We start from the raw sequence: 27,411 nt of genomic DNA on the forward strand, positions 1-27,411 counted from the left end.
CAAAAGACCCTATGGCTTTATCATGTACCAAGTTGGAGTAATAATCAATTAACCTTAAATTGAATCATTTCAGGGACAATAACTCCTATAAGATATCATTGGATTGTTTCAGACCAAATACATCATATCTTAATCACAATTAAGCAAACATTTTGCACTAGTTCTTTAATTTGTAATTTTAAAAGTGACAGAGGAGATCAAATAACAAGGAACAGTCAAAATTTAGAATATGACCTTGACCTTTGACCTTGGCCTCAATTTCATTTAAATGAACCAAGGAACTCAAATCAATATACCTTAGGTCTCTATCACTTACCATTCATGCTATACATTTATATATCCCTTATGTCAAATACAGAAGGGGAAATAACTCTCATATGGAGTTTACCTATCGCTTCGGTCAAAATTGGACAAAACATCTTGAGGATATAACGAGCAATTTGGTAAAATGAATTTGTCGCTTTCTTTTACGGTTACGGGGGAGATGTGTGCACAAGGAAAATAGTGATCGGGGAGATAACTCCTACAAAGAAAATTATTCGGTTACGCAGGGTAAATTTCAAACGCGCATAAACTGTTCAATATCATATACCAAATATCTAAGCGACATATTGCGAAACAAGTATTTATCGCAAGAACAAAATTAGGCGGAAGAAAAAAAATTAAAAAAAATTAAAAACCAATTGTTCAAAGAACAATTGAAGGTCTTTCCACATCAATTTTCTAAATAATTGATGAGAAGCTAATTCTGGATTACTCAAAGCTACTATTGACGTCTAATCATAGGTTTCTTCATACTGATTCAATAAACATATGGTTTCCATTTACTTTTGCCTTAAATGAGGGGGATAATTGTCAACTGCCGGTTTAGAAAATGTCACTTCCGGTCTCATATGATAGCTTTATTTACACTGATTCCAAAAATATATGGTTTATATATACTTTTGCCTGTAAAAAGGGAGATAATTGGCTACTTCCGGTTAAGAAAATGTCACTTCCGGTCTCATATGATAGATTTATTTACACTGATTCCAAAAATATATGGTTTATATATACTTTTGCCAGTAAAAAGAGAGATAATTGGCTACTTCCGGTTTAGAAAATATCACTTTCGGTCTCATATGATAGCTTTATTAACACTGATTCCAAAAAGATATGGTTTATATATACTTATGCCTGTAATAAGGGAGATAATATGCTACTTCCGGTTTATAAAATATCATTTCCGGTCTCAAATGATAGATTAATGTATGACCATTCAAAAAATATATGGTTTCTGTGTAATTCTACATGAAATAAGTGCAAAATAGACTACTTCCCGTTCACTCAAGGTCACTTCCGGTTGACATTTTTCAAGGTCATATGTCACCCAACATTTTGCAAAAGATCTTATGGCTTTATCATGTACCAATATGAAGTAATAATCAATGTACCTTAAAATAAAACATTTCAGGGGCAATAACTCCAATAAGATGTCGCTGGATTGTCTCAGACCTAATGTATCATATCTTCATCACAATATAACAAACATTTTGCACTTGTTCTTTAATAAATAACATTAAAAATATCGGAGAAATTGCAAAAACAAGCAAAAGACAAAATTCAGAACATGACCTTGACCTTTGACCTTGACCTCGTTTTCAAAGATAGGATCCAAGGACCTCAAATAAAAAGACTATAGGTTTATACGGCTTACAGTTTATGAGTAACAAAAACATAACGACAAATTTGTTTCATAAAGGTAGATAACTCCTCTAAAATTTCATCGAATCGCTTCGATTCTAATTAGCCATAAATTCCTGAGGATGTAACGAACAATTTAGAAAAAGAATTTTGTCGATATCTTTTTTTGTTACGAAGGAGATGCACACAGATGATAAACAGTGAATAGGGAGATAACTCTTACAAAGATAATTGTTCGGCTTAGCAGGGTAAAATTTAAAAGCGCATAAACTATACGATACAATATGAGAAATATCTAAGCGACATATTGCGAAACAAACATTTATCGCAAGAACAAAATTTGGCGGAAGAAAAAAAAAAAGAAAATAATAATAATCAGAACAAATACAATAGGTCTTTCCACAGAAAAGTGGAAAGACCTAATAATCAGAACAAATACAATAGGTCTTTCCACAGAAAAGTGGAAAGACCTAATAATCAGAACAAATACAATAGGTCTTTCCACAGAAAAGTGGAAAGACCTAAAAAAAAATACTTATATTACAGACAAAGATGAGGCAACCAGTATTCCAACAGTAATATTTGAAATAGTTTAATGAAAAGGTTTCTTACTACTCCATACTAAAAGTCTCAGAATGTGTCCTTATTTTTATGCTACACAAAATGCGGTTTCTTACAAGTCTGTGATGAATTCAGTGTACAAAACTGTATGTTTGCATTATATAGAAACAATATCTCAAGAGTAATGAAGTAAAACGATTGACGTATTTAAGATATTAAACAAAAGACAGTCAAAGATCATTTGATTTATAAGTAAATTTTAAGTAAAAAAAGTTATATAAAACTTATGAATTTAATGAATTTTGTGTGAAGCATAGGAGTTGTGATTATGAAAATATACTTCATAAGAATGATTTGGATACATTTTAATAAATATTGGATTAACAATTTGCGTTAAATATACTGTTGAAGGTACTATTTTCACAATTTAAGAAATGTTCTTTCAATGTTTCTGCTTGCTGAATAAATTGCAAATTTTTCGTTTCTATGTAGGAACGTTTCTGCGGCACCTGCATATATCTCCCAGTTAATTTGACATTTTAGAGCTTTTTATGATTTCCTTGATATAGGGTTGCTTCTTAACAGGGAGTTATTAAACCAAGAGGTCCAAGTAGTGAAGTTAAAATCATCCCTTCGTAAATTTTACGGACGCCATCACGAGTTGGTTGACCGTTATGGCATATTTGTTTCACAGATGACAGCTAATATGTTCCAATTGTAACCACAATCCCGTCCTCTTCTCCGAATGTGACCTACCGAATTCGACTTATCATCGGGTTTGTACTAACATGAGCAACACGACGGATGACATGTGGAGCAGGATCTTCTTACCCTGAGATCACCCCCGGTTTTATGTGGGGTTCGTGTTGCTCAACCTTTAGTTTTTAAAGTTGTGTTTTGTGTAATGTTGTTTGTCTTTTGATCTTTTTTCTCTTTTTTTTGCCATTGCGTTGTCAGTTTTTTTTCGACTTTCCCTTTGGTATCTTTCGCTTCTCTTTTACATTGATTCATGAAAATTCATGTCTAATTGATATCATTACGGCTCATGGTTTACGTAACATATTGAATTACCCATTTTAGTAGACTATGCAGTTTTTGCGTGCTGTCAATAAGATAACATCAAACCAAAGCCTGCAACACGAATGCCATCATAAAGGCTAACAAAATAGGTATAAACTGATAAATGGACTTTTTTTTTATAGTTTCCAAGTTGAAACAGTCTTGGGTTAAAGTTTGTTACAAGTCAATCATTTTGTCAAAGCTTCATAGAATTTTATGAAACTTTGGCAGAAGCTTTTTTATGATTGAGAGATAATGTATGTAGCAAACTTCTGAAAATATGTTTTTTTTCATTTTTAGTTTTTATGCCCCACCTACGATATATAGTAGAGGGCCATTATGTTTTTCGGTCTGTGCGTCCGTTTATTCGTTCGTCCGTCTGTCCCGCTTTAGGTTAAAGTTTTTGGTCAAGATAGTTTACGATGAAGTTGAAGTCCAATCAACTTGAAACTTAGTACACATGTTCCCTATGATATGATCTTTCTAATTTTAATGTTAGAGTTTTGACCCCAATTTCACGGTCCACTGAACATAAAAAATGATAGTGCAAGTGGGGCATCCGTGTACTATGGACACATGCATGTTTACAGTTAACATATACAGTCTGGGATTAAAATTTGTTTACATGATAAATTTGTAAACCATCATCGATTGTTATGAAACTTCTATATTTTACTGATAAATGGACTCACTTTTTTCAAGTCAATATTACACTTTTACACTGACAGCAGCTATAGCAGGCGAGACACTGGGTTCGGCGGAAACCCTTACGAATTTATACTTGTTCTTTCTCCACCTTATTCCCATGTTTATTTACACCCGTCCACCCACTCTTTACAAGGGAAATGTTCAGTTTATGGGATGCTTGTAGTGAAGCTCTTATTTGAAAGACCAAAATATGATTTTTATACCCCCGCTTTACTTTTTACCTCTGTCTGTCCGTCCGTCCATCCGTCCGTCCATCTGTCAGTCCATCCATCAGTCCGTCCGTCCGTCCCATGAATATTTTTTGTCGCATCTTTCTCAGGAACTACATTACAAGGATTTCAAAAATTTTGTTTCGGGGTTTTTATGAGTCAGCTATACCGTGTGATACGTTTTCAGATTCATCACTCAACAACTTCCTGTTTATTTTATACTTTTAACAGTGCGGGGTATCATTAGTGAGCAGAAGCAGAAGCTCACAGATTCACTTGTTTTTTTTTATTTATTAATGAAATGCACATTTAAACCCTGGGGATTAAAGGCATACAAACAATACAATATATAAATGTCTCGTAAAAACAAGGTAAGTGCATTCACTGTATGCTTTGGCAAAGACGAGGATCTCGCATATTGCAATGACAATTATCGATATAGAAATGTTCCAGTATATAAACTCTTCACTACAAATACCATGTGAGGAAGTTTCACAATTTGGTCAAGAGTTAAGTTCGTTCCCTTTTCACAGTTAAATATGGGGTGGTGGTAGGGCTAATTGAACAGTAATGCACTGATCAACCTTTAATTTAAAACACATGTATTTGAATTATAGTAATCTCCTGATGGACCAAGAACAATGCGGATTAAGTATAATCATGGAATAAAAAATACAATGTAAATAGTCAATGACTAAAGAACAACAATAGAGGATTCTTTGACGCCAACTAAGACTATTATAGTAGTGTAGCATTCCTAATCACCATAGATCTTCAATTGCGGCATTGTCCTGAATATGCATGAAATATTTGCCACTGGACGTTAAGCAACCAACAATCAATCATCAATCAATTGCGGCAAAATTTGTGATGACCCTGGACAAAAGTTATTCACTGACCAATGAAAGCGGCTTCTCGTGAACAAGATGTTGAAAAATATGATAATGTGTTTATTTGCTTTGCATTTTCAGTTTGTATTTGTATTTCGGTTATAATGAAATTAGTTTGTTTCTGCGTTTACAAATCCAAAAAGCCCTTTTCTTTTGTTACTTGTGCCTTTCAAGGAAATGCTTGATGGGTAGCCGCAAATGAATGAGGGGGCAAATTTATAACTGATGGAAAAGATCGATTAATTAATCAATTAATTTTTGCTTAACGTCCAGTGACACATTTTTTAAGCAAGCACATACTAAGTATACAAATGATGGAACATACTGATATCAAGTTGCATTTTTTTTGCAAGGTCGCTAGGTCGCTAGGAATAAGAGGGACAAAAGAGGACATTGTATCCTTTAAATAAGATGTTTAAGTCAAGTGGAAACTTTTTATCTGTTATTATCAGCTTTTGGTATGTATAGATCAAAAACATTCTTTGAATATTTGCCTTTTGTGGGTCCATCCGCGGTATATAGATGTTTTGTTAATTTGTTGTATTTGCATTTTTTAATTTGTAGGAAAATTAGTCATTGCTGATATGTTTTGTATTACCAAGTTATGTTTATGCTAGTCCGATTAATAGGAGCCATGAGGGCTTTGTCAACATCTGAGATCCAAGTTAATGCGCTAGTACAAGCTCCTCCCGTCAATTGTTTTCATATGACCATCGTTCCATATTGTAGAGTTCCGTTTTGGAATAAGTATACAGTCTTTTCATCTTGTTTGAGATTTTATAAGGACGTGTAGATTTTTTTCTCGTGTTTTTTTTTGGGAGGGGGGGGGCATTCACATCGGCTTCATCATTTATTTGTCTGTGTTGAAGTTCCTGGATATGAAAGGGTCGAGTGTTGTTTGTGTGAATTCCAGAAGAGAAGAAAAGAAATGCAAATGGGTCTTTCTGTATGAATTGCTCGATTTTCACAGATGTACCTATAATTACTGCAATTTTGTTTTTATCTCAAACCGTTGATTCCGATCTAAAAAACGAACATAGAAATCATTACCAGAAAAACCCATTTTTTTATTTTTGAGAATTTGTATGGTTTACCTCAAATTATTTTACTTGCTTAACACTCATTTCTTCTTTCAGATTTAATTTTTTCTTTCCTCTGTAGTCAGACAATCAGCTGGTTTCAAGTCACAGTCAGCGTCTTTCGTACGAGTTATTTCCCTTTTATTATTGTACGTAACGTCGCGTGAACTTTGATGACGTAAATACATTCTCCCAAACAAAACAGCCGGAAAAAATAGGCGATCATTGCAATGTTAATTTCCCATAGAGAATTCTAAAATGCTACGTACACGCATCAAGACAGTTTCGGAATGACCCGAGGTACGTGAATCGTGTTGTACATTTATTTTCTTAAGAAATCGCTGTTTGGAATAAGTGTTTGTACAAATAAAAAAAATAATCGCGATTTTTTGGTAGACAGCAAAGTTTGAGCCAGACTATAAGTCTGAAAGAACCCGCTTTCAGTAACTGGAACTATTTGTATATCAGTACTTTATGTCTTTTGTTCTTTGTCAGTTTCTTGAGATGTTTGCTGACATAAAGAGGCAAGCCATATCAAAATGATTTTAACAGTTTGATTTTTTTTGTTGCTGTTACACCAATTTCCAAGGTTAGGAAAAGGGTGCTGTGCCCAACCAAATTATTTATTCCAAGAGCCTGTAAAACGTCATCTAGTTATGTAATTGCAATTAAATCAAAATTCGAAATCGTCAATTTAGTTAGAAAGGCAAATGATGACTACATGTGCAAACTGACATCACAATCGATTGATAAAAATATTCCTCCTGAAAACGGTGGCGCATTGTCAAGTCAGTGGCAAATCTTACCAAAAAACACAACCACATTTTTAGAACATGTTGGCCAAGTTTTTATTTATCTATTGAACAAATCAGAGATTCTGTAGTACTGCTTGTAAGATTATTGTAAAGATTCCTTTTAATCAATTGTATAATTATATGAAGTTAAATAGCCGTTTTTCAATCTTGATTCCAGCCAGGAGACTCTTCTGTTGATCAGTTTATTGAAATATTAAAAAAATTATCAGTAATCTGGATAAGGGAGGGATATGATGTTTTTATTGTGTTATGTATCTAGAGTTTTTGATAAATTTGGGCATACAGGTCCTTTATTGAAATTCTGGCTTAAATGTGCGGCTGTTATTTTGAGTAGATCGTTATCTTTCTGATCGTTAACAAAAAGCTTTTCCTCAACTATACATGGTAGGCGTTCATCAAGGATCAGTTTTGGGACCCTTTCTGTTTTTCATGTATATAAATGATTTTAGTAGATGACATTGACAGTAACGTTAGACTTTTTGCAGATGACTCTTCATCATTTTTATAGTAGTAAGCAAAATAACAAAAATACCGAACTCCAAGGAATATTGAAAACGGCAAGTACGTTATCAAATGGCAAAATCAAAAGCTCAAACACATCAAACGAATGGAAAACAACTGTCATATTCTTGACTTGGTACAGGCATTTCCGTATGTAGAAAATTGTGGATTAAACCTGTTTTTTTTAGCTAGCTAAACCTCTAATTTGTATGACAGTCGCATAAAATGACATTATACTGACAACAATATGTGAGCAAAACAAACAATCATAATAGGTAAAAATGTAAAAAATTGGGGTACAGCAGACAACATTGTGTTAAAATCTTAATCTTAATCTTAGTAGACGATGATCATGCTACAGCAGCTGCTTCTTTGACTGATGACTTTTCTCAAACTAGACTAGATTATGGGACGCTTAACTTAACTCCAAGAAAACAAAAGACACATGTATAGAATGGAAAGTGAACATCCACCTGCTTTTGTTTTTGGACTATTGGTGAAGAGGTTGGGAAATAATTATAGATAATCACTGTCATCTTGTGTTAACTTTTTAAGTTATCAACTTCATGGAACAAACATATTTATAATATTTATATAAAGCATGCTCTCGTTTATCTGTACTTCGACAAGTTTTACATTTAATAGACAAGAATTCACTTATACTTATATATAAGTCCGAGCTTCTTGAAAATATTCCAACAGAAGCTGCTAGAATTTCTGCTGGACCATGTCGTAATTTTTCAAGTCATAAACTTTACATTGTTTTAGGAATAAAAACTTATGGGAATACACAAAATAAACATAAGCTTATATTGTTTAAGCATATTAATTGGGATGACACCTACATACTTATATAAGTTAATCCAGTCATCTTTTCCAAGCACTAGTAACTGTTTTTTCTACTGAAACGGTAATTTTAAACTGAACAACTCTTAATGCCTGAATTTACTGCAAGAAAAATGTCAAGACCTTTTTCAATTGTCCAGGTCATGTTCAGTACACTGATTACCTCGAGCGATTAAGTATCGATCAGTACTGGTTCAGGTAATTAAGAAAAAACGCTTTGCCTTCGAATCAGTAGAAGAAAGTACGTTTTAGATCATTTCAGTTCATCGATAGAATTGTTGTCCAGTAGTGTTCAGTGCATCAAAATAATATACGGATTGCTTCCCTTTGGTAAGCAGAGAGTCAATAAAAGGAAATCGATTAAAAAAAAAAATTGATGAATAATTAAATAAACACATATACTTTTTTCATTAGAGACATAATTGGCAACTGTATTGTATACATGTTTTTGCTTTAACATTTGTTTCGTTTTTCTAAATTTATAAAAAAAAATGATAACTGTTATAATATTTTTCTATAACCCAATGAAAAATATAATTTCTTTTAATATTGTTACGCACTGAACTATTTGAATGTTATATATAAAAATAGAAATATGTGGTATGATTGCCAATGAAGTAACTCTCCACCAGAGACCAAATGACATAGAAGTTAATATATGAATGTGTAACAGCTATAGAATAATTCACAAATCGGTGTTACATGAGGGACTGGATGGAGGTCCTTCATTCAGTCTGTATTCTTTAATTTCTTAAGTCGTTTTTTTCTATTCTTAATACTTTTTGCCCGTTATTCTCTATTCTTTATATTTTAGCACATCAGTATTTTCTATTCTTTATATTTTTTGCCCATCATTCTCTATTCTGTAAACCCACATCCATACATTTCTTGCATTTGTGTGTTAGGTAATTTATTTCGGAATTTTAAAATTATTTTTCAATTTTTTGCTATGAATGATCTTTTAGGTATTTAATTAATAGATTCATAGTGTAATCGGAAAAAAATATACACATCTCCAAATTTGTTCAAATTATTATATAATCAGTGTTTTGAATATATTATTTTTAATAGGATTCCATTACGTTTACTAACACGAAATTTTGTAAGAAACTGTGTATTTAAAAAACTTACACATGTGCAAAATGTCGTCCTCCTCTTTAAATTATATTTTTATATATACAAGTTGATATAAAAATGTCTTGAATAGTTTTAATATTATATATTATTTTTTTATATGTCATAGGAAGATTTTTGCAAAGATTCAGTTAGGGTCAAAATCTTAATCAAGTTGAGGTTTATATGACGTATTTGCAATATTTATAATGGGACTAATTTAATGTGTCACAATTAACAGGTTTATATATTTAATGGTTATGTATTCGAATAAACATAAAAAAATATAAATTGCAAAGTGAATGAATGTACTTTATTCTCATAAATCTACGTGTCATAGTCACAGAGAAAATTGGTATTTACAATAACAAAATATATTTGACATTTACGATTTATTCAGCAAAATATATAAAGTCATAGAATTGTAGAACCCGAATTTTACTGAAAGCGGGGATTGCCAGTTTAAAGGTTTGCATTTCATCAATAGCCGCGTTTCCGTCGTTAAAGCTAGGTAACAATTTGTACGCAATTCCGACAACAGATTTCATTTTCATTGTAATTTACAATCATTTGACTTTCAAATATATTTTATTTTGGACAATTGAACAAAGCAGAAGTATTTTTTCACAGAAAGAAATCAATATCATTGAGAAATCGATCAATGTACTGAAAATTATAGTCCAAGCTCGAATAAAGGGAGACAAGCCTTATAAATACGCACAAAGTATTTTATGTCAAAATTGATAGATCTACCTGGCACTGAACACTACTGAAAATTCCCAAACGACTATTTCATCGATGTACTGATTTGTACGAAAACGTTCTTGACGCTACTAAATCAAATGCAAGGCGTTTTCTCTTAATTACCTGAACCAGTACTGAACTGTACTAAATCTCCTGCGCGGGTCAGGGTACTGAACACGTACTGAATAACTGAAAAAGATCTTGACATTTTTCCTTGCGGTAAATTCAGGTATTTAAGAGTTGTTCAGTTTAAAATGACCGTTTCAGTAGTAAAAACCGTTACTAGTGAAGACAAACCCCTTGTACTTTGAGGAATGAAAATAATACAGTTCACCCTACATGCTAGAACTATTTCTTACTTTGATAATTTCATTCCTTGTAGTACATTACTCAGTGATGCTTAATTGCCTACGCATACACTCTTAGATATAATATGCATTTAGTTATTAACACTGTAGATATGTATTTGTTTGTGTCAGCTCGTAAGTTACACGCATTTTGCCACTGTAGTTATACTATTTTAAAGACACTTATAAATTCATGATCTAAAGCTTGTACGTGTAATATGGAGAGAGATTTTTTAAGGGCGTGCATGTTGCTCAATCATTTTCATATCTTAACGATAGAATATGTCTTAAATCAAATTCTTATTTATAGATCAGATGGCTAGCTAGTAGAGACTTCCCTATAAGTTAAAATTGATGGTTTTATGACAATTCTGCTTGACATATTGTTTTTCTAATGATAATGGTAATAAACAATTAATCATTATCTTTTCTTATTTAGAACAAAGAGTCTTTCAAGTATTTAGATTTCATTACTTGATCTGTTGTATCGACCATTTGAAGTTCATTTTGGCAGTACTAACAATACGAAAATATCATATCGTAGGGACGTTTTCTGTAAGTGATTAATAATACTAGACATCTATCAGAATAGATTAAGAAACCAATGATCGTTTCGTATGTTTATTTCTATACATTTGTCTTTGTACACACGACACAAAGAACATCTGCCTCATTGGTATATGGAGGGCATCTTAAATTACTACATTTGGTTCGTATAGGATAAAACAAAGCTCCACTTTCCTCTCCATTCTTGTCGTCTAATGGTTCTGCATTCTTGTCCAAACATGCGTAGTCACTCTTGTAATGTCCTTTATGACTACTCATCAGATAACCATTTTATTCTGAGTTCCATCCTTTATAGCAAGTCTGTCGACCTGAATTAATATTTACATTTTATGCTATTGATAAACTATTGATTCCTAATCTGGTAACATGGTAGTATTATTTGATATTTGTGTGATTAGTAACGAATATGTGAAGTATTATATCTTTTTAAACTATTCGCTTACTACTCTTTTTGTTATATACAATATATTTTTCAACCTGATATGCTAATTCCCTTACGTTTTATCATGTAAACTGTTTAAACAGACCGTTTAAATGTTTTCCAGTGAATTTGTTATCTATGTCTGATTGACAGTACTTTGTCATGATATTTCATCATGTAAAGTTTTTGGTGAAATTTGCAGTGAATTTGGTGAAACAAATATGAGTAAAACATACTTTCAAATGGAGAGTCAATAGGTTTATTTACAGATATATGTTATATTATTGTATATAAAAGAATAAATGTAGCTTCTTCATCGAAAAAATAACCTAAACAGTGTCAACTGTTCTGTTAAGGCATTCTCCGTTTTTATATTCACTGATTCATGTTTTTGCTGTCTAAACTTGATTGATTTCGGCAACAAACTATTCTAAATTGTATTTCCAAATGAGTCCTCAAAAGTCTTAATTGTGAACATCGTATTAATTGATATACCTGGTATCATCAAAACAGCTGATCTTCGTTTTTGGTAACATACAGAACACGGCACCTCCTTGTTGTCCATACTTGTTGACCATCCTGATGGCTTCATTGATGAACTTAGATGTTATTCACCTCCATGTATCTGGTCATTGCCATATGATTGGTGTTGTCCATTCTCTGGATCATTTGGGAGACATAGATAGTCCACACCACCTCCTCTATATGAAAAATAAGTTCCACCAACTTGTCCTGAACGGCAAAAATGTGTTCTAAAATTATTTCTTAAAAAACATTAGTATAAAAAAGATATGGTATCATTTAAATGATATAACTATCCATCAAAGATCGGTTTATCAAATCACAGTATAGTTTTTGTTCAAACGTACATTAAGTCGTAATGACTATCTTTATAAATTTTCAAAATATATCTCTATCCTACCACAGAGTTATATGTATGAGCGTAAGACTAAATCCGTAATTCCACTGAAGATATATTACTTACCAACATTACTGGGAAGAAAAATGAAGTTAATAAGTTTTACTGAAAAGTTGAGGATTTTTATACTTGATAAAGTTAGTTTATACCAGAATAATGTTGTATTACCTGTATACACCATATCAACTCCCTTTGGACAACTTTTCTTTCCCCAACGTATGTAGGTAACTCCTAAAGATAAACACAAAAGAAAAAAGTAAAAAAGCTATGTTTGTTATTTTCCCCACTTTAAAGGAACTTAAAAAAATGACATGCGAACAATTCAATATTTTTAACAACATAATACTTTAATCATAAATTCAACATAGATTTACATCACGTATACATTTTTTGTTTGGTGAATGAGAAATATTTTCATAACTACATTACCATCACAATTGTTTAAAAAAAAATGCACATGTCGGTTTGTATAATTTGAAATGTATTGAATTAATAACTCAACACAGTAAGCTTTTTTTTCATATTTTACATTATCTTATCAGTTGCCTTTCACTTTTTAAGTAACACTAAAACATACATCAAAATTGCTAAAACTGTAAAAACCTGTATTGAGTGTTTTGTTTTGCGGTGGACATTCGTCTTTTCTTGACGTATGAAGGTAATGTTTCATCATATCTATCAGTGACTGATCTGAGGCCGACAGGTCATAGTCTTTACATCCATAGCTGTGCACAACCAGCCTAACAGTTGCTAGCACAAATGTCACATAGGCAAAAAACATGTCGATTCTGCAAATAATATAAAAATGGAATTGATTTCAATCGTTGACATGCATTGTTAACAAAATTATTTATTGTTTAGTCTAGAGTAGCGGAAATATTCAGATTAATTTGAGTTAGAGCAGTAAACTTGCTAGAGTTTGAGATTTGACCAATCTCATTTTATTTTTTTATTGCCTGTTTTTAATCACGCTTCATTTTTGTTTTAAAATCAAAACTCTTCTGAATTAAAGATACCTGACGAATCATAAAGACAAGACAGTCATGTATTTGTTTGTTCAATCATATTGTTTGAAAAAAGTTGATCAATGAATAACTTCCGTGAATATTCCGCTGGTGAACATTTATATAAATATGTATTTTCCCCTGTTGTTTTTTGGTTTTTTTTTTTGTTAGTTTGTTTTTTTTTTTTTTTTTTGTTGGCCACTTAAGAATGTTATGTAAAGCTATTCTTACGCACTAAAAAGTTATATAACAAAAATAGTAAACTCCAAGGAAAATTCAAAACGGAAAGTCCCTTATCAAATGGCAAAATCAAATACTAAATCATATGCCTGGTATCGTGTCTGAGTATAGTTTTTTAGTGTTAATATTTCTTTCTACCTTAAATTAAATGGTACTGTAAAAGTTATAAACATACCTTTCCTTCTGATCCGTTTTGAAATAACAATACAATATATATTCAAGATTATTATGGCTGGTGCTACATTATGTATATAGCTTTATCTTCTGAAAAAAAGGACAATGAGGCATTTGCGTGACTAGATATTGACTTTTATTTATACATACATGTGATATGTAAATAAAATATAGAGTGTAGTTTAGAATGAAAGTATAAACAAACTAGCATTCTCTACGTAATAGATCTAATAGATAGAATACGCCCCCTTACAATTTGAGTCAAGGTCTAAAGACAATATGTTACACTCGTAATTGCAATTAAGGATACCGCTTAAACACTACACTAGTGTTAATCTGCTGAATATCTTGAAATACATCTAGATATTGACAAGGAGGATCGATTGAGAAGTAAATATACACAATAGAAAAACAAAGGATTTGGGGTATCCTTCCATGACACAAATACATTACATGCAACACACAAATTGCAAAGGAACAGCGCTTTTATTGCTTTTCTTAATCTCAAAGTCACAGTGAGGCATACATGTAATATGTATATCAAATATTGTGTTTTCAGCTTCCCAATTAGGAATTGTCATTTATATATAGCGCATTTCAAAGCTTGTGTTTCCCATCATGATTAACTTAATACAGGTTTGTAACTTAAGAGGAAGCTATTGAACGATGGGTTTATATTTGTAAAGTTGATTTCCTCCCTTCGAAAGGTTTATTAACAGTACCATTAATTATTTGACTTTTTATAGAATATCTGTAAAACAGATAACTAAGAATATGTTAAAAATTTTGAAGCTTCAATGCCGTCTTCTTTTCCTCAATTATTGCATCACCATATCTCATAAGCTGCACAACGGGAGCCCTACAGGAGAATTTTAAATCACCAACGCTTTGGGGGGGGGGGGGGGGGGTCGTAAACAAGTCTTAAATCAGTCTAAATAATTGTAGTAGATGACAACAAACATATGCCATTAACGAATTAAAACAAATATTGAGATCTGAAATTAAGAGGCAATTGTAGTTTAACGATAATCTCATACATAAAGAAGATACAGATTAAGATAAAAGAAAAAAAATTAATCGATTGAACTAAGAATGTTAACATAAGCAAACTCATACCGAACAAATTGGCTCAGCGGTATTACGCAAAATTTTTAGGAATTTTCTTTTTTTTTCTACCCATCTAACTGTTCTGGTTCGAGCGCCAATGATGAGTCTTTTGTAGACGAAACGCGTGTTTGACATACGGCATACAAAATTAAAGGCCTGTTATCTTTGATTAATTACCAGCCCAGTACTTTTGCTCTGACATTACATATCATTGATATGTTTTCTATCTGTAAATGTTATGTATAAAATGACCTTATTGAATTATTCAAAAGACTAGGTTTTTTCAATCACAGACATAGATTGCCTTAGTCGTTTCTTGTGCAACTTTTCAGATTTGTCAGGTTCATAATGCTATCAAACGTTGTGAAATAATGATAATATACAATTATGTCCTTTGTATGTAGTCGATACTAGGATGTACTAACCAGCCAAGAGTAAATCGATGGAGGAAGAGGTCGGAGGACGAACTACTTCTTTTGGTTGATATATCCTCATATCGACGTCCTTTTCTGTACTTTTCATTTGTTTCGGTACTTTTTTGTCTTCAGTGTCTGATGAGTCAAGTCCAACGATGATATTTATAGTTTGTTTTTTAAATTGTGTGTTACATCACTGTCACAGGGTTACGTGGAGGATCTGGTGCCAGCCAACATGATCAACCTCACCAAAGTTTGTATATCCCCGCCAAATTCTGTATATGCCTACGCCAGGAGTCTGTAATTTAGTGATTGTTGTGTGTTGCTGTATATCATATTTATTTATTTAGTTTATTGTGTTGTACATAAACCAGGCCTTTGGTTTTCTCGTTTGAATTGTTTTCTGTTTTGTTATGTATAGCTTTATAGCTTGCTATGCGGTATGGTTTTTTGCTAATTGTTGAAGACCATAGACCTGTCTACAGTTGGTAGCATGAAAGTCATTTGGTCTCTAGTGGGTAGTATTTTCAATATTCAGTATTTGCCAATGGTACTACATCTTATTTTTAGATTAATTACTATTTTAATTTGAATATATGTATCATAATGAGTTCAAAGAACACATAGAAAATATTGTTCATTGATCAAATGACATCAGTTTGTTAACTTAATTTTTTTATTTACAATTTGTTGTCTACTCTCAGTTCCTTATTCATATTTAAATTTTTAAAAACAATAAAAACTTGTCATAAACTTAAAAACTGGGATGTTTTGTCTGGTTGCGTATATTCCTCTTTCCTTGAAGTATGTACGTTTTGTTTTTTCATATCTATCAATGACTGGTCTGGTCTGATGCTGACATGACATAGTCCTTACATTTATGGTTTTCAACAACCATCATAGCAGTTGCGGACACAATTGATCTTCCAAACACATATTCATTCTGTAAATAACATTACATACAGATCTGGAAGATCCCAAGTATTCTTATAAATGAACTTTGTCAATGTAAATCACGTTTGCTCGCAAAATTCATTAATATTCAATTAAGCTCATCAGACTTTTAAGCTTGTCCCATCTATATGGTCATTAATGAGGTTTTTTTTATTACTTTAAATGAAAATTCTATAAAGCTCTTAGGTTTTATTAGTATATCAAAACTCTTGTGTGTTAATGGATAGAATGTGTGTAACATAAACGAAAATGGTTCATGTTGGATATGTAAAAGTGTATTTGATAAGAAACAAAGTTGGTCAAAGCTTAAAGTAAAAGCAAAGTATACTTGGGCGATATTTCGGATTTGGATAAAATTTTGTATGCATTCAGAACTCCTTGTACTGCATCTAAATATTTAAATAAAATTATAGGTAGCATTTATGATGTCACAGATATAGTTAATGTTTAATTGTAAAATAGGTCTGTAAATGTTCAGAATGCATATGATAAGCGTTTACAAATATTTTAGTTATGTGAACAAACTCGCGTCAACGATATGAAAATTTTAAGGGGATCACCAGTTGCGTTTTACCCCACATCTTCTTTTATTAACATTTTTTGTGTAAATAATGCCTATGTATCAGAGAAATTTCTATTGGCAAAATATCAAGTTTCGTTCACATTTTAAGGTAATGCAAATGAGATAACACCTATTTTGTCCCAAAGGAGGAGGTATTTTTAGATTCATTATATGACGCTTTATATTGCAAAATTTATAAAAACAAAATAAGTTGTTGTAGTTGATAAAATATAACATTTGGTCCAGTTAAGTAAAATATAATGACAAATACACAATTTACCGATAAATTACAAATTAAGTTAAATATGAATACGAGGTTTAACAAAATAGTTATAACACACTAAAACTTCCATGTGTAAAATGCGATCCTTTAGCAGCACCCGCCCAAAGCTAAAACACCGAATGCCGAATGAACAAATACTGAGCCATGGTGATAGTCATACTATCAAAAAGAACATAATTAAAAAAATACTGCAAAAGTTAATAAAATGATACACATCGTCAGCAGTTATAATCTTCCAATCAAGACAATTTTGCATTATTTGTGAAGGTAGTACTGAATATTTTTCTATTAAATCTTTTTACCTACATATTCAACTCGAGAGAAAAAAGACGAGCCGTTTATTTTACAAAACACTGGCTCATTAAATGTGTCCTCATACACCGATGACGTTTTAAAACTGTTAGATTGTGTTAAACAGAAAATATAGGTCGATTGAATCATGATGAAATTTATATATGTTAAACATTTCATGCCGAAATTTCGAAAAATGTATGATTTATCAATATCAGAGACGACTAAAATCTTATTTTTCATATTAATAATAAATTCCAATTTTGTGCTCTCATCATAAAAAGTCAATATATACACGATAAATGGCAGAGTGATATTTGTTCATACATGAACCTTCATAGCACATCCCAAACACATTACTCTTTCTAGGAGTCATTTACTTTAGAGGGATACTAAACCTGGGTTACTGGGTTATCATGAGATTTATTGTTTTTTTTTTAGTTTATAAACATGATAAGTAAAAACAGCAAAATATTGATATTCAAATATGTATTTTTTTGTTGCTCACTTTTCAGTTCATATGAATCTGCTTTTAACGACATAAGTATAATTACCTGAATTGTGGCTGTTCTTTGGGATTTTTGCATAGTTTTTTTTTTTTGCTTGAAGAGCACTGTTTTCTGCCATTGTACCTCCGTTTTTGGCTAGATGAATATGTGTATTGTATTTATCAATTAAATCACTTTTTAGTGCATGGGTTTGACACCACAATATTTGGACATAATTCACTCCATAATCTTTGGAAAGAAGGTAAATTAACACTTCTGTATTTCACTTCTGCAGCTAATGTTTCATATATTCACGATTGTCTTCATCTGATTGAATAATTTATATAAAAAGTATCATCCTGTTCTGACTCGGAATGTTCATTTTCCTCCTACAACTTAAAATGTCTATTCTTGCAAGAATTTCGTATCTCATAATGTGCAAGTTATAAATAAGTTGTCTACTCAGAGGTTATATTTTACTGCTGATATTTATTTCTTATTCTTCTTTTTTTTTAAATGTGTAACGGGCTTATAATTAGGAGTTCACTACATTTACATAAAGCATCTTTAATATCATCATCATCGCTCAGATTATCACTTTTAGAAAATAATTCATAAACAATATGTAGATACTTGAAAAACTCCTCATCTTGTGTATCTGTTATTTCCGACGGGATACCTAAGCAAAATGAAACTAAACTATATTGAGTCTTTCAATTTGTCAACTTTCGTTTTCGGTAAAGGAAGTAACTTATAAAATGAAAAGGCTGAAATACGGAATCGAGTTCAAAACAATTGTTGCAAACATTAGAATATAAGAATACATGCGGAAAACTCACACGTGGTAAGCTGCTATTGTTATATAATTAGTAAAGTTTGGAATGGATAATTCTTGTGTATAGTGTAGAAAAGTCAAATGTTTTTTAATACTATTGCAAGTCGAAGGAGTATTGTATGTACTCGAACAGATCTTGGAAAATTTAGTATCGACATCTGATTCACACCGCCTCTATAATAGGTAGTTTCTCAACAACTTTAAAGCCCCGCTTTGATTGCTATAATTTAAAAAGAGGTTTCGTTGAGCACTTGGAAAACCCCGTAATATTACGTTGTTTGTAAGGACCCTTATGTAACTTAAAATATCAAATACAATGAAGGATTTTTGAAATAAGGAGGTATTTTCTAGCGGACTGATTTATGATAAAAAATATTACACAAGTTGATGGCATCGAAAACTTTTTGACCATGGAAAGTTTTGGAAAGAATCTTTTTTTCCGTTTCATCTTTTCCAATGCGAATGTTTGAAATATATGTGACTGGCAATATCTGAGATGATAGCTGTAAGTGTATATTGGTTTGAATGGAGTTTGTAACAGAGTTTTCCAAACAAAAGATATAGAGAGAATGAAGTTTTGAAAGGGATAGTGAATAATACTTCGTGCAAATGTGATGCATACCCAACGGCTTTTGATTAAGTGGTAGAAGGTCATTAATAGACACATCATGAAGAGAAGTTGATGTATAACGACAGTTATCACGACTACGTCGAGGGGTAGAGTTGGAAATGTTCATCATATTCACCTATAGGAAGAACACGATATAATACCTATGCCATCAATTTTGTCATTGCAACCATATGGGTTCGTAATTCCAAATTTCGATTCCAGTTTTCTTTCGTCAACGGAGATGTGTTGCAAGATGAGAATTGTTAGTCCTGTGGTATACTTTTTCGATGATGCGAGCTTGCATAGAAAGGATTGAATGATCAGGTTGATTGAAATGCTGGTAAACAATGTCGCTTAAATTGTTGTTGGTGTCTATGGCCGAAAATACGTTTATTAAACCTTCCTTCCATTTCACCGACATATACTAATCTGCAAAGGTTAGACTCTGATACGTAGACGAGATTTGTTGATTTATAATTATGATCATAAATCATGATCATCGTAGCTTCTGGTAAAGCAAAATACATTTTGTAGTTTAGTTAAATTGCTAGTAAATTGAGCATCTGTTTTACAGGTCTTTCAGGTTTTGGTATTTCATTTCCAGTGTTGTGTGTTCAGAGTCATTAAAGTCCAGAACATAACACGTCCTCGTTCTAAGATTATTGCGTTTGTCATTAGTATGATGATCTGAATATGTCATATTCAATGTATTTGTCATGTTGGTGATAAGGGGATACCTATCATTTCAGAAGCCACGGTGTCCATGGGGACGTATGTTTTGGACCTTTTTAAAACATAAAACACCGAAGAACAAGTGATCAGTTTGATGGAGTTCCTCATTAAAAATATATATTTATGCCCCCCTCCCCCCGCCGCGAAGGAGGGCGCATTCAGTGTAACCCTTGTCCGTCTGTACGTACGTTCCAAAATGAGTTTCCGTTTCCTAACTTTAATTTACCTCAACCAAATGTTATGAAACTTATGCACAATGCTTATTCGTCATATGAATGTATTGTCATTCTCCGTGTGTATTTTATATAACTATTGTTATTAATATTACACTGATGCATTTATAATTTGATTTAAACATGTATATTTTACAAGCTGTTGTGCTTCTGAATAAAGTATTATTATTATTATTATTATTACCACAAAACACAGATCAAGCTCCAATTTGGGTGGCGTCACTTTTACCGTTCTAGATTAATGCCCCTTTATAAATGATAAAGATGCTGAAATTTTCGTTTCCGCGATAGAGGGGTCATTAAGTGTTTACCCTTGTCCGTCTGTACATCTGTAATAGATTTTTGACTATTTATTGCAATTTGAGGCGTGAAATAATGAATCTAAACATTCCTCATCCTTTTCATATGCATGAGAGTTGACAACAAACTATATAAAGAACATAATGTGAACAAACTGATGTAATTTGATCAACGAACAATATTTTCTAAGTGTTTGTTAACTTAAAATATTTTGTTATATATTTAACAACGACCTTTCAATATTTGAATTGTGATGAATTTCGTGATAACTATATTTATGTCATAAAAAAAAAAGTAAAAATATTTGAATAGCTTATTTTTTTAACTCATTATAATACATATATTTCAATCCAAATAGAAATTGATATACAAGTATTAATATGTGATATGATTGCCAAAGAGATAACTATCCACCAGAGACTAAATGACGTCCGTGTTACCAATTTCAGCCCATTCTACGGTCATCAACAATGCGAAAAACCAATACCGCATAGCAAGCTATAAAGGTTTCAGACATAGCAAAGCGTAGAACAATTCAAACAAGAAAACCAACAGCCTGATTTATGTACATAACAATAAACTAGATAAATCAGTATGATATACAGCAACAAACATCAACCACTGAATTAAAGGTTCTTGCATTTGGACAGGCACATACATATTTTGGCGATGTCTAACATGTAAGGGGGCACCCAACCCTCCACGTAACATGGGACAGTGATGTAACATCACAACATAAAAGCAAACTATGAAAATCATAATTGAGCTTGAATCATCAGACACTAAAGACACAAAGTACCGAACTAATAAAAAAGTCATGTATCATAGAAACATAGCAATCAGTAAACATTCAATTGATATTTAGTGTGAAGACTTCTTAAAAACAGTCTAGGAAAACATGACCTTCCGAGAAGCCAAAATTAACATATCGACAGGATGTAGAACGGTAGACGTTTATAACTGTATACTGTATAGTTATATTACACACTTAGTTAACTTTTGATCTATTGTTAAGAAGAGGAATGAATAAGTATGATATACAGCAACAAACAACAACCACTTAACTACAGGCTCTTGACTTTGGACAGGCACATATAGAATTTGGCGATGTCAAACATGTTAGTGGGCACCCTAGAAACCTCCATACATTGTGATACAATCGTAAAAACCAATCAAATCGATATCTGTTCTATTTCCAGTATATTTATTATAATAAAATAACAATCAATAGCTGAGTATGACGTCAATATAAGGATATGTCGACCAAAAGAAGTATATCGACCTCGGACTTCGTCCTCAATCAATATACTTCTGTCAGTTCAGTACACCCTAGTATCGACCACATTCAAATGCAATAGCTGTATATTATCATTCTTTATCTGCGTCTCAAAATAGGAAGCATCTTCACTGGTAAAAACATTCAGTCACTAAAGATATCATGCTCATAAATTTGTCCGATAAACTTAGGAATAGTCTACACAAGACTCATTAGTGGCGCTGGTATTGGAAAAATCAAAAACAAAAGTTTAATAGAATAATGAACCTGAAAAATTCGGAAAGTTGTACAAGAACGCCTAAAGCAATCTACGCCCGGGGTCGAAAAACTAAGTGTTTTGAATAATTTAACATTTTTTAACATTGCATTGCATCAGTGATATTTTATATGAGAGCAAAAGTATTGGACTAGGGAATAATCAAAGATATCACAGATATGCCAAGCAGTTGTTTCGTTAACAAAAGACTCACCAGTGGCGCTAAAATCAGAACAGTTAGAAGGATAAAAGCAAAACAGAACATTCCAAAAAATTGTGTCTAGTACCACTGAGGCAATCTGTTTATGAGTTCGAGTCAATTGAACTCGGCAGTGGTTTGCTTATGTCAAAATTATTCATTCATGCGATTCCATTATCATTGTTTTATCTTAATCTGTATCTTTTTTCAGAGCTTAAAATATATTCAAACTACAATTGCCTCTAAATATCAGATCTCAATATTTGTTTGTATTTGTAAATTGCGTATGTTTGTTAGCATCTGCTAAAAATTTTAGAACTGTTCTTTTAGATTTGGGGCTAATTAGGGCTTTATAATTGGTGAAGACACTTGTATATTATTGAATATTTTGTATTTGCTATCTAAAACATAAAATGAACGTAAAGATAAAAAACAGCCTATTCAAAACACTGCATAGAAACGCAAGGACTGTGCATTACGAACCCCTTTAAAATCCGTTGGTGATCTAACGTGCCTCTGAAGGTTTTCCAGATTCTCCATCATGAGGGGCACTTATCGTGCAGCTCATGGCAGGAAAACAATTTATTGATGTAATAATCAAGGAAGAGAAGACGGCTTTAAAGTTTCAACATTTCAACATATTCTTAGTTATCTGTCTTACAAATATTCTATAACAGTCAACCAATTGAAGGTAGTGTTAATAAACCTTTCGAAAGAATGACTTCAATTTTATCAATATAACTTCCTCTTAAGTTAGTATCCTGTATTAAGTTAGTTGAAAACACAAGCTTCGAAATGCGCTATATCGAAATGACAAAGTCCTTATAAGAAAGCTGAAATCATACTATGTGTCGTATATCTACTTCTCATTTGATCCTCCTTGTCAATATCTAGCATGTCTAGACATATTTCAAGATATTTAGAACACTAACACGGGACTGTATATGGGTATCCTTTATTGTACATTTGAGTTTAATGGGATATTGTTTAACATATTTTCTTAAATCTTTTACACAAAAAGTGAGAGGGCATATTCTATCTTTTATACCTATAACACAGCGAATGCTACTTTGTTTTTACTTTCATTCTAAATTACACTAAATATATGATATACATATTACAGGTATGTATAAATAAAAGTCAATATCTAGTCACGCAAACACCTCATTTTCCTTTTACAGAAGGTAAGGTTATATATATATAATGTAGCAACAGCTACGGTTATCTTGAAGATATATTGCATTGCCATTTCAAAACGGATCAGAAGGATAGGTATGTTTATATCTTTTACCGTACCATTTAATTTAAGGTAGATTGACATATTAACACTGAAAAATTGAACTCAGAAATGATACCAGACATATTCTAGTACGTAGGAAATGTTTCTGCTGCTACACAGACTTTATAAAACGTGTCTGAGCAGAAGATTGATGAACCAGGGTTATGTCCAAGAACGTCTCGTCATTTTTCTAAAAAAGTTCATCGGAAGATACCAAGACCTTGTTGATAAATATTCTATATCAACTTCACAAATAATACATAATGGTCTTGAAGTATAGATTCTAGGAAATGACGTTTATTTATCATCTTAATTACGGGTTATAGTGTTCTTTTATTTGTCTTGGTAAATTATTAACCTTTACTGTTTAGTCGATTTTTTGGTAATATTCATTTTTGCGTGGATCGTTACATATGCATCCCGCTATTGTGTTGTTGTGCTGTGGTCATTTTTTGTATTCTTGTCTTTTATTTTTGCTTATGTGCTTTGTCTATATGCCCTTTTTTTTCTTTGTTTATAAAGTTTTTGGTTTTTATAGTGATTAATATTATAACACAATGTTGACTACTGTACCCCTATTTTTGACATTTTTACTTATTATGTCTGTTTATTTTGTTCACACATTGTTGTCAATATAATGAAATTTTATGCGACTGTCATAAAGGTTTAGCTAGCTCTAACATTCCATTTTTTACATAAGGAAATGCCTGTACCAAGTCAGGAATATGACATTTGTTTTCCATATGTTCGATGTGTTTGAGTTTTTGATTTTGCCATTTGATTAGGGACATTTCGATTTGAATTTTCCTTGGAGTTCGGTTTTTTTGTTATTTTACATTTCGCTTTACAGGAAATTGTTCAAGTGCGCAGAAAAGACAGCAGACTAAAATACATATGCATGTAAATGTTTACCTGCAAATGAAGGTTTTTCAAACAATATAATGGAACAGAAAATATACATGACAGTATTGTCTTTTAGAATCGTCATGTATCTTTATTCTAATAATATATAAGAGTTTTGATTTTAAAACACAACAATAGGACATGACACTATCGTTCGAAAAGAGATGCAAATGATACCAAAGACCAAAAAAAAAACAACAAACAACAAGATACAAAACACAACATTGAAAGCTAAAGACCGAGTAGCACGAACCCTACCAAATAGGCAATGAAAAATAAAACGGAAAAGACCAAATATCAAACTTAAGCAAGTTTACTTATTTAACACATATATCAAAATATCAAACTAAATTTCAGCTACTCTAAACTAAACCTTACGCTTATACAGCATGTGCAGATTAAGACTTTTTTATATCTTTAGCAGAATCACTATGTGTTTTGATTATGTGCCATTTTTGCTAGCAACTGTTATGCTGGTTGTGCACAGCCATGGATGTAAGGACTATGACCTGTCGGCCTCAGATCAGTCACTGATAGATATGATGAAACATTACCTTCATACATCAAGGAAAGACGAATGTCCACCGCAAAGCAAAACACTCAATACAGGTTGTTTCAGGTTTTTCAAGTTTGATGTATCTTTTATTATCATTTAAAACTTGAAAGAGAACTTCATAAATGTTAAATCTAAGAACGCTTACTATTTTGAGTTATGAATTTAACATATTTTGAATATAAAATCAAATGGGCAATTTAAAAAAAAGAGATACAATAGTGATGATAATGTCGTTCTGAAAATACTCATTTATCAAACATCATATAATACTATATTGGACTCTGAATTTATATATAGAGTGTTATCCTGCTTTAAAAAATTCAATTATCCCAATGTAAATTTTGATACTCCCTTTAAAGTGACCAAAAAAAGCTTATTTCTTTTTGAATTTGTTGTCATAATTTCTTTTTGTTTTTGTTTTTTGTGATTATCTTTAGGAGTGACCTATGTACGTTGGGGAAAGAAAATTTGCCCAAAAGAAGTCGACATAGTGTATTCAGGTAATAAAAAAAAGAGTCTTGTATAAGCTACCTACGTCAAGTATATCAATACAAAACCTTTTAGTAAAGTTAAGTGAATTTGTTTTTCGTCACAGTGATTTTGAATATCATCATTGGTTTTCCAAATCTTTTTTATTCGCCATAGTAGGATATAAATACTATTTTGAAAAATTTTATATACGTTTGATCAAAAACTTTTCTGTTTTTGATGTCGACTTTTTTTATGGGTGAGCGTTTCATTTTGATAATACCTCATCTTTTTATACTGATGTTCTTCACAATTGATGTTTGAACACATTTTTTCCTTACAGGACAAGTCGGTGGAAATCAATATTCGTATAAAGGAGGTGGTGTGAACTATTTATGTCTCCCTAATGATCCAGAGAATGGACAGCACCAATCATATAACAATGACCAGGTTCATGGGGGTGAATATGAACTTGGTTCATCAATGAAGCCGTCAGGATGGTCAGAAAGTATGACCAACAAGGAAGTACCATGTTCTGTATGTTACCAAAAACGAAGATCAGCTGTCGTGATGATACCAGGTAAAATTATATATTAATACGATGTTCAAACTTCAAATCATTTGTAAATGCAATTTCAGATATTTTTATACTGATATCATAGAAGGAATATCAATAAAAAATTCTGAATCTAACTTCATTGGTACCGGAACGCTCGACATCAAGATATATATATATATATATATGACTAAATAGAAATAATAAAAAGAGCCTAAAGAATAGTTGAGACCTTTTTTTCCGAATGAACAATACATATACTTTTTGTAAAATTTTATAAGAAATTGATTATTGTTTTTTAAATTAAAGATACGTTTTGACTCATTCTTGTAAACAAGATAAACAAAAGATTTACACAATTAAATATCATGACGATAATACTGTCCCTCGGACATAAATCACAGCATCATCGTTGACGATGAAATATTTTTGTTCTAAATGATGAAACATTTTGAAATCTTATTCTTTCTGAAATTTGAGGTAGGATAATGTAAAGAAAAAAGCACTTAACCAGTGAGCACTTTAATACAATTACTTCACATACATTTTTTTAGTGCACACATATCAAATAATTTTACAATGATGTTTAAACTCTAACCAGAGTAAGAATAGAGAGTAATTAATTATCGTTATTATACAATCCAAAATAATGTAGGTAGACAGACTTGCTACAAAGGATGGAACTCAGAATATAACGGTTATTTGATGAGTGATCATAAAGGACATTTCAAAAAAGACTATGCCTGTTTTGACAAAAATGCAGAACCATTGGATAAGAAGAATGGAAATGAAGATGGCGCGTTGTTTTATCCTCTACGCACCAAATGTGGCAGTTTACGATGTCCTCCGTATACCAATGAAGCAGATGTTCTTTGTGTCGTTTGTACAAAATAAAATGTATTAAAATAATATGCTGAAATAAACATTTGTTTTTCCTTATAAATGCCTTAGTCTTTGTGTATTCAGATAGATGGGTAGATGGCTGGTATGTTTGATCATTCATAAAATTCCACTCAGTAAAATTTGACAACTGACTTTACTGCCCAATTGAACTTCAAATGATCGATACAACAGATAAACTAATGCAATCTTAGTCTCTGAAAGAGGCTTGACACGTTGTTTTATTTAAGAAAGATAATAATAACTTGTTAATTACCATTTATAAATAAACACATATCAGGTACAATTATCACAAAACCACCAAATTAACTTATAATGAAGTATGTA

The 27,411-nt window shown here is 31.8% G+C and overlaps 1 protein-coding gene and 1 long non-coding RNA gene across 2 annotated transcripts; one reads left to right on the forward strand and one right to left on the reverse strand.

Annotated features, from left to right (window-relative positions):
• Positions 1 to 11,162: 11,162 nt before the first annotated feature.
• Positions 11,163 to 12,269, reverse strand: LOC127706265 (uncharacterized). The gene is made up of 2 exons (XR_007984345.1): positions 12,039 to 12,269; positions 11,163 to 11,430 (listed from the first exon to the last, which is right to left on the reverse strand). It is a non-coding gene; the product is annotated as an uncharacterized LOC127706265 (long non-coding RNA).
• Positions 12,270 to 23,659: 11,390 nt separating this feature from the next.
• Positions 23,660 to 27,127, forward strand: LOC127706255 (uncharacterized). Its single transcript, XM_052210761.1, has 5 exons — positions 23,660 to 23,694; positions 25,067 to 25,213; positions 25,598 to 25,660; positions 25,972 to 26,208; positions 26,840 to 27,127. The coding sequence occupies exons 2-5, from the start codon at positions 25,075 to 25,077 to the stop codon at positions 27,076 to 27,078; spliced, it is 678 nt and encodes a 225-aa protein (XP_052066721.1). The 5' UTR covers positions 23,660 to 23,694; positions 25,067 to 25,074; the 3' UTR covers positions 27,079 to 27,127.
• Positions 27,128 to 27,411: the final 284 nt, after the last annotated feature.

The sequence above is a fragment of the Mytilus californianus genome, unplaced genomic scaffold (genome assembly GCF_021869535.1).
Source record: "Mytilus californianus isolate M0D057914Y unplaced genomic scaffold, xbMytCali1.0.p SCAF_6, whole genome shotgun sequence".
Lineage (NCBI taxonomy): Eukaryota > Metazoa > Mollusca > Bivalvia > Mytilida > Mytilidae > Mytilus > Mytilus californianus.